Here is a 7,445-nt window from a genome sequence, read left to right as displayed (position 1 = left end):
TTTAATCATCTATACACAATCAAATCCAAAAATATTGAGCAACATGTTTCAATACTCTTTCACAATTAACTCTGTATCTGAATTGATTGCAATTGTATGAGTAGATTAATTAATCTAAATACTATTAGAAAATCTATTTCATCCTCTTCAACTATCATATATTTTGATATACAACTTCTAATAATATAAAATAAGACTATATAATAATAGAACACTACGTACATGTTTAAATACTCTTTCACAATTCAACTCTGTATCGGAATTGATTGTAATTATATGAATAGATTAATTAATCTAAATACTATTAGAAAATCTATTTCATTCTCTTCAACTATATGATATACAACTTCTAATAATATAAAATAAAACTATAATAATCAATTCTATGTTTAATCTTAAACGAAATAATTTACACTATTTAAAATATTTTTTATATTATAAAAATGAAAGAACCTTTCCTTTTCTTTCCTTTATATCAATAATCCAATTGATCTTCCTCCAATCTAATAAATGCCATGGCATTCTCATTTCCTTATAAGAAGCACAAGAAATGTATGGTAAAAACTTTAGTCAATTCTTCTTTGTACCAATAATCCAATTGATTTGAAAAATTTCCAATTTGTTTTCCTTCAATCTAGTAGATGCAATGGCGCTCTCATCTCTTTATAAGAAGCACAAGAAACACATGCAGAAACTTCTGAATTTTCAGACAAGAAAATTTGGGACAAGTCCATCCTAATCTCAACCTTCTGAAATTGGGAATTGTCCCTGTAACTATGCTATCAATTCAGCATTGACCTTAGTTACTGAAATGGTGTATTAATTCACTTTTTAAATATATTTTAGCCTTAAAAATGCATGTGACTGGTACGAAAATATAGAAATTCTGAGGAAGTGACTTCAGACTCAGTCTGCTTTTCAAAATTTTAATTATTCCAGAGTGAAAACAGGAGAGTACCATAACAGTCTTCTATTATTATTATTATCATTATCATTATTATTATACTGAAATGACTGTTGAAGAGAAATTGATATCTCTTTCGTGGAGCAAGCAGATCACGTTGGGTGAGGTGACACAGAAATCACATACTCTAACAACAGCAGAAGAATCATCAGTTAGCTAATTATTCAATTCAGTCGCTTTTCACATTAAAATCTTTCCCACGGCCCACGGGCCACGCCCATTTCATTACATAACCAAATCCAATGGCATCTTATTCTTCACTTTCACACTTATCCACCTACTCCTGCCTCTTGTCCTGCCGGTCTGCTCTCTGTCTGTTGTTGTTATTACTGTTCATTTCATTGCACTGCATCTACCCCTTGTTTAATTTCCTAACCCGCTGGCTCATACTACACATCTTTCAGTGGGTTTCGATCTTGGGTTGTTCCCATGCTTTTCCTTTCCGAGGTTTTCATCGACCCTTGTTCAGCTAGGTTCGTTGCGGTGTGATTTAAGATGTCCAGAAAGAGAGCGGCGTATACGCCCCCGCTTCGCAGTAACATGGACGACAAGCATGCGAGCCTCATGCAGGATTATCTTCTACTTCAAGATGTAAGGTTCTTCAAACACTCGCTTCTGAAATTTCTGTTGTAGTATTCGTTGCTTCATTTAGTACCCTTGTTTTAGACCCGGGTTTCATTAATGGGGACTTTATTTGCTATTGTTTGTAATTACAGGAGTACGTTTCGCTGAAGGATCAGCTGCAGACAGCCAAGCTGAGAAAGACAACCCTGCTAGCAGAAGTCAGGTTAGAAATACCCAAACCCTTGTTTCCGAGATTTATCGCGGCTTTGCAGTTAGGATTTCTATTCGACGGTTGGCGTGGTAGAACTGTGTAAAACCCATCATCAAATTTAGTTAAATTGTATCCCCCAAAAACCTGAGCTAGGGTTTTTTCTCATATAAATTAGTTGATTCGTATCCCCAATTAAACCAGAATTAGGGTTCTTCATACAAATTAGTTGGATTACACACTCTAACAATCCAAAGCTAGGGTTTGTAACCTAAGAGTGCTTCTCGATTCAGTTGTGGAGGAATTTTTGGCATAAATGTTTTAGATTTTGGCATCAATATTTCAGTTCACAAACTGCATCCCAAAAGTTGATGTCGAAATTTTTTACACAGCATATATCAGGAGTGATCCAAAATGTCAATGCCAAAAATTTCTGCCCAGCTTAATCCACAAATGATCTCAAACGTTGATGCCAATAGACAGCCATGAAATAAATATATTAATAAGTAGCTTAGTTAATTATTGTTCTTTTTAGATTTTGATAAATAGGGTGTCAATTTTTAGATTTATAGGAACATATAGATTTATTCTTATTCATATTCTTATGTGCTTATAGTATATATATTCACAGGTACATATTGATATATTTTTTTTCTTAAGATATTTGATTGTTCATCTTTAATTTTTTTCTATTTATTAGTTAGTATATATTTTTGTAATTAGTTTATTTTTAATGTCTAGTATATTTAATATTATTTTGTTGATTTAGATATACGGTTTTGAATAGTAAAGCAGCATTAATCAGGGCGGTGACCCTTAACATAGTTAAAGACTATCAACAGCACAATAAGGGTGTTGACCCTCAAAACAACAGTCCGAAGGCAGTAAGAAACAACAAAACAGTGGGGCAAATCCTGAAAAAAACACAGTCGGACAGGCCAAAGAAAACCCTATCAAATCGGAAGACACCCAAAACCCCAATCAAGGAAGGGGAGAGACACTCGAACCCAGCCAAGGAGGGGTTTGGCGGAGGGGAGCAGACTTCCCCTTCCGCCTGCGAGAAACCACTGTCCAGGCGATACTGTTTTTAGGACCATCAAGAGAGAGATCAATTGGGAGGGACCCCGCAGGGTTATAGTTAGTAGTGTCAACAAAGTGCTGCAGCAGAACAACAGGAGGCTTCTGTAGAACAACAACAGGCTGCTGCGAAACAGCACCAGAAGTTGGTTCAGCAGGACTAGATTGAGGTTGCACAACAGGAAAAACTAGGGTAGGGGCCTCAGGAACAGAGGAGGCCACAATAAGAGGATCAATAGAATCTTCAGCAGTAGTGAGGGGCACAACTTCCTCCCAAGAGGAGACGTCATCCTCCTGAGAGGAGACAATAGAATCAGAGTCGAAAGCATTGACCGTCAAATGATTAGCAGTAGCATTCTTCCACCAAGGAGCAACACCCCTATGATGTGGAATAGAACAGTCCACAACAAGATGACCCGTTGAGAAGCATTTCTGGCAGCGAAAGGGGAGGCCCTCATAATCCAACGGTTGCGTCCATGGCCTATTCCCAACCGTAAGAACCAGATCCCTATTCCCAACCGTAAGAACCAGATCCCTCGAGAGAGGCGAAGAGATGTCGATGTCAATTAAAATGTGGGCAAAAGTAGAGTGCCCCATAGAAGTTGTGGCATCATCCACTTTCAATCTAGCATTGTAGTTGTAATATTTTTTTTATAAATTCATTTATTAATTATTATGGTATTGCTTTTAATACTCTCTCTTTTAAATTTAAATTAGTTTTGTCTTTTTCTATGCCCCTTTTAAAATTTCCTTAGTGTGCCATCTTGGCATTTTGTTCCATGTGTAACCTCTCCCTTTCTCATGTTTCTCACGACTTTTTAATCATTCTGGGTCTGTAACAATCTAATTTTTTATTCCTTGAGATCTCTAATGATGGATCACATAGAATGTTCCAAAATGTTGATGCAAAAACACATACACAATTGAATCAAGAAACTGCAACCAGAAGCATTATGGATTGTGGAAAACTGATACCATTGATGATCCAAAATGTTGATGCCAAAATTTCTACAGTTTAATGCAAAAATGATCCAAAATGTTGATAGTGATACCAAACATCACTACATAACTTAATCCAGAAGCATGCTTATGTTTATGATCATGGACTGTGGAAATACTGTCTATTATCCAAGGTTGCACGGGTACGGGGGTACTTGGAAACTTTGGAGACTGGTGCTGGTACTAGTACGGCTATTTTTTCAAAATAGGAGACGTGGGTACTTGGAGACGCCAATTTCTTTTAAATATAATTTAATAATTTATAGAAATTCTGAAAATATAATAACATTGAACATTAAATATAATGACATTAAATATAATATAATAATTTAGTAATGGCTGTTGCAACGTTTTAAGAAATCCTTGTGACCTGCATTTGTTTTGAGCATTGTTTTTTTTCCATTTGTACTACATTTTGATTATTTTGTTGCTTGTGTTTTGTTTTTTTTAACATTTTAAGGTTTCCTTTTTTTTGGTTTGGCTTGGAGACGGTGGGAGACGGGCGGATACGTTAGTGAGAAGTCTCCTCTCTATGGAGATGTTTCCAACGAAGTTTCCGGTGCGGGAGACGCGTCCGAGTCTCCGGTACGAGTACCCATGCAACCTTGCTATTATCAAAGCTAGGGTTCTATTCTCATAGACTCATCCAATTTAGTTATATTATATCCCCAATTAAACCAGAGCTAGGGTTCTTTTCTCATACATGTTAGTTGTATTTATCGCCAATGAAACCGGAGTTAGGCTTCTTTTCTCATACAAATTAGTTGGATTATATCCATAAATAAGCGAATGCTGGACGGCACATCTTATACATATCAGTTATATTGTATACTCAATTAAACTAGAGCTGGGTTTCTTTTCTTATTGCCAGTGTTGTTCTGTTCTTATCACAGATTCTTGAGACAGAGACTAAAAATGCTGAAGTACTCTCCTATCGACTCCAAAGGAAAAGAATCATCTTCCAGGACTATTAATTGTGAGTCCTCTATTGCCTATACCAGAAAATCTGCTTCCCAAGCAGTTGCACCAGACTCTTCTTCTTTGTCTCCTAAGAATGTAAGGTTTTGCCCTATAAAATTCTGTATGGTTTGAGGGACATTCATGCTGATATTTTTTTCTACATAAATTTATCTGATTTTCAAATTGCAGAAATTGATGGATGCAATAGAAGTTTTTATCTGATTTTCATATTGCAGAAATCGTTGGATACAACAGAAGTTCCTATATTCTGGGACCCACACAAGGTAATTGTTTCTGAGGAGACTGTCAAGTGGGAGGGAGTCAATGACAACATTGGACTGGTTAGTGCTCCGAGGGTATCTGTTTTCAGAAATGGCCTAAATACATTTGCCACAGCAACGGCGGGAAAGAGGAAAATCTCACGCGAAGATCAAATTTCTTTGGAGTGTAATTAAGGAAGGATTCTATCCTTATTTTGTTGTTGCAATTGCCTCACAAATCATCGGAACACCTCCTTGTATATTTGCCAAAGGTGTTTTTGTATCGTAAGTTGCTCAGGTTGTAAAGTTTCTGATGTAAGCAAAGGTCATTGCAGAGGTGAACCCCCTTTCGTTTTTTTGAGTGAGTATCTGCCTAGTAAGTTGCTCAGGTTGTAAAGTTTCTGATGTAAGCAAAGGTCATTGCAGAGGTGAACCCCCTTCGTTTTTTTGAGTGAGTATCTGCCTCCGTATTTTGAGACACTTATTTGTAGAATTATATGAGTGGAACTTGCGAAGAATAGTTTTGAATAAAATGTAAGTTGTTTTACAGAAGTGTAATTTAGTTCCTACAGGATCCTTGCTCTGTCATTTTGAGAAGGTTATCCTCAAGTTTCTTCTTTGAGTTGTTGTAGGAATATTGTAGGGAATGGCGACGATCAATTCTGTCCTTAAACTAAAAATTCCCGTGGGAGCAAGGTCTTTGCCCCCTGTAAATACAGATTTATCAGAGAAGAAAAGAAAAAGAAAATCAATGGAAGTGACCCTATAGGGGAATAATCCAGATTTTTTAACTTTGGCTTTTAGCTTTTAATGAATATGCATCAGCAGAGCAGATTGGTCTCGCGGTTATTTATCTTCTAACTAATGAAAATACAAGCTCCCAACAATATTAGAATTTAGAGTAACATCACGGTTTCTTTTAAACAAGTGAACAGCAGGATCACAAACTTCGTGGGCTGACTTCCGCTATATCTTGGATGCAAAGCCTGTATGGGTCACCATATATTTCAAAACAAAAGCCATTGAGTCTAGCATGTATATCTTGTCCATTTCTTTCATAAATAATGGCAAGCAATATTAAGACTTTTTGTGAAATTTGTCGATTCAAGGTTTGATGAATTCAAGTGATTGATATTACTGTGCTTCAGATTGATTAATCGAATCCAATTGTTTACTTTCTTCAGTGTCTGGAATGTGCCCTCCTATCTTATCGTGCGATCTGCGCTACTTTAAAATATAAACCAAACCATAGTTCTTCAACTTATCAGGTTGCTGCTTCAAAAATCAATAGCTCCTACTCTTATCCTACATAAATGCATTATTTGCTTTGCTCAAGCAATAATGCTGCACATTGGTCAGACATTGTAAATAATTAACACATTCTGTTATCTTGATGAAAATCAGGGCTTCTTCCACCGTTTTCCTCTTTAGAGTTGCAATCCATGCCAATATGTTAGTCAGATAATTTATAAAATCGCCGAGTGATAATCACATGATACAAAATCATAATCTTTATTCTTAGTTTGTTGAGCACAAACAATAAATGCCACGGAGAGCATCCTCTACTTGGAGGCCAGTGTACTAGGTATTAGTTATTGCATGCAATTTCTGAACAGATTTTGAAAAACAGCAGTTGGACACAACTACCATTCTGTGTATGAAATTAAGGTCCTCAACACTGTTTGCAGCATTGGCAATCGCTCAATGTATAGAGTACAAAAAATGGCAGTTGGGGAAACACAACTAATATTGTGTGTATGAAATCAAGGCCGTCTAACATTGGTTGCAGGATTGGCAGTGGTTCAATGCAACGCATTGTGAATATCACTATTTATGTTCTCTACATTTAGTAAAAATCCCACTTCTTTCTATATCTACCATTAGACTCCAATACCCACGGCGATTGACCTTGTTCATAACGTTTAGGTAAAATCATACTGGTCATAACTTCATCCAGATTTTGTTAGATTTGAGAGTTGACACAATGCTATACAAGCTGGCATTGCTCCAGAAGCTTGCCTATACAAGATCTTTCACTACTTAACTCATTCATACATGCATCGTACGACTCCGAAATTGAGGATTAATTTGACCTCGAGCACTGTATTTATAAAAATGTTTAGCAATTCAAGTGGACAAGGAGCCCAAATGCCAAAACAACTGCGTAAACAAAAGAAGAATTACATTTCGTCCCCTTTGGACGCTCAGTTCTGTAATTTTGCCTTTTATGGTACAGGGTTTGTTCTAAGGCAAATTAATGTAATAGTTCAGCTGCAATAGAAACTGGCATACCATTTCATTGTAGCTGAACTTGTTCACTGCTACTGTTTTCACAAATGTTGTGAGAAGAAATTTTCTCCATGCCAAATTTTGTGTGCATAACCCACATACCTACCAATTAAGAAACGTGTAC

The 7,445-nt window shown here is 36.4% G+C and overlaps 1 protein-coding gene across 3 annotated transcripts; it reads left to right on the top strand.

Moving 5' to 3' along the window:
* Nucleotides 1-552: 552 nt before the first annotated feature.
* Nucleotides 553-5,849, top strand: LOC131060662 (uncharacterized). Of its 3 annotated transcripts, none has more exons than XM_057993976.2 (5): nt 553-1,555; nt 1,681-1,751; nt 4,301-4,397; nt 4,706-4,788; nt 5,009-5,849. In XM_057993976.2, exons 1-4 carry the CDS (start codon nt 1,460-1,462, stop codon nt 4,784-4,786), a joined length of 345 nt encoding a protein of 114 aa, XP_057849959.1. In that variant the 5' UTR covers nt 553-1,459; the 3' UTR covers nt 4,787-4,788; nt 5,009-5,849. The 3 variants fall into 3 exon arrangements, 2 of the variants coding, with proteins under 2 accessions (XP_057849959.1, XP_057849958.1); XR_009110403.2 differs by having other exon boundaries at nt 558-1,555; nt 4,706-4,868; XM_057993975.2 differs by lacking the exon at nt 4,301-4,397 and having other exon boundaries at nt 575-1,555; nt 4,706-4,868.
* Nucleotides 5,850-7,445: the final 1,596 nt, after the last annotated feature.

The sequence above is a fragment of the Cryptomeria japonica genome, chromosome 10, assembly GCF_030272615.1.
Source record: "Cryptomeria japonica chromosome 10, Sugi_1.0, whole genome shotgun sequence".
In the NCBI taxonomy this organism is placed as follows: Eukaryota; Viridiplantae; Streptophyta; class Pinopsida; order Cupressales; family Cupressaceae; genus Cryptomeria; species Cryptomeria japonica.
Note: the sequence above shows the minus strand (reverse complement) of the source record. Positions and strands in the feature narration are given on the sequence as shown.

Excerpts from the sequence above, each read along its gene's own strand:
- LOC131060662 (XM_057993975.2), top strand. The coding sequence starts at position 1,460 with ATGTCCAGAAAGAGAGCGGCGTATACGCCCCCGCTTCGCAGTAACATG. Across the intron at positions 1,556-1,680 it reads ATTATCTTCTACTTCAAGAT|GAGTACGTTTCGCTGAAGGA; the intron begins GTAAGGTTCTTC and ends TTGTAATTACAG. Across the intron at positions 4,869-5,008 it reads CTTCTTTGTCTCCTAAGAAT|AAATCGTTGGATACAACAGA; the intron begins GTAAGGTTTTGC and ends TTCATATTGCAG.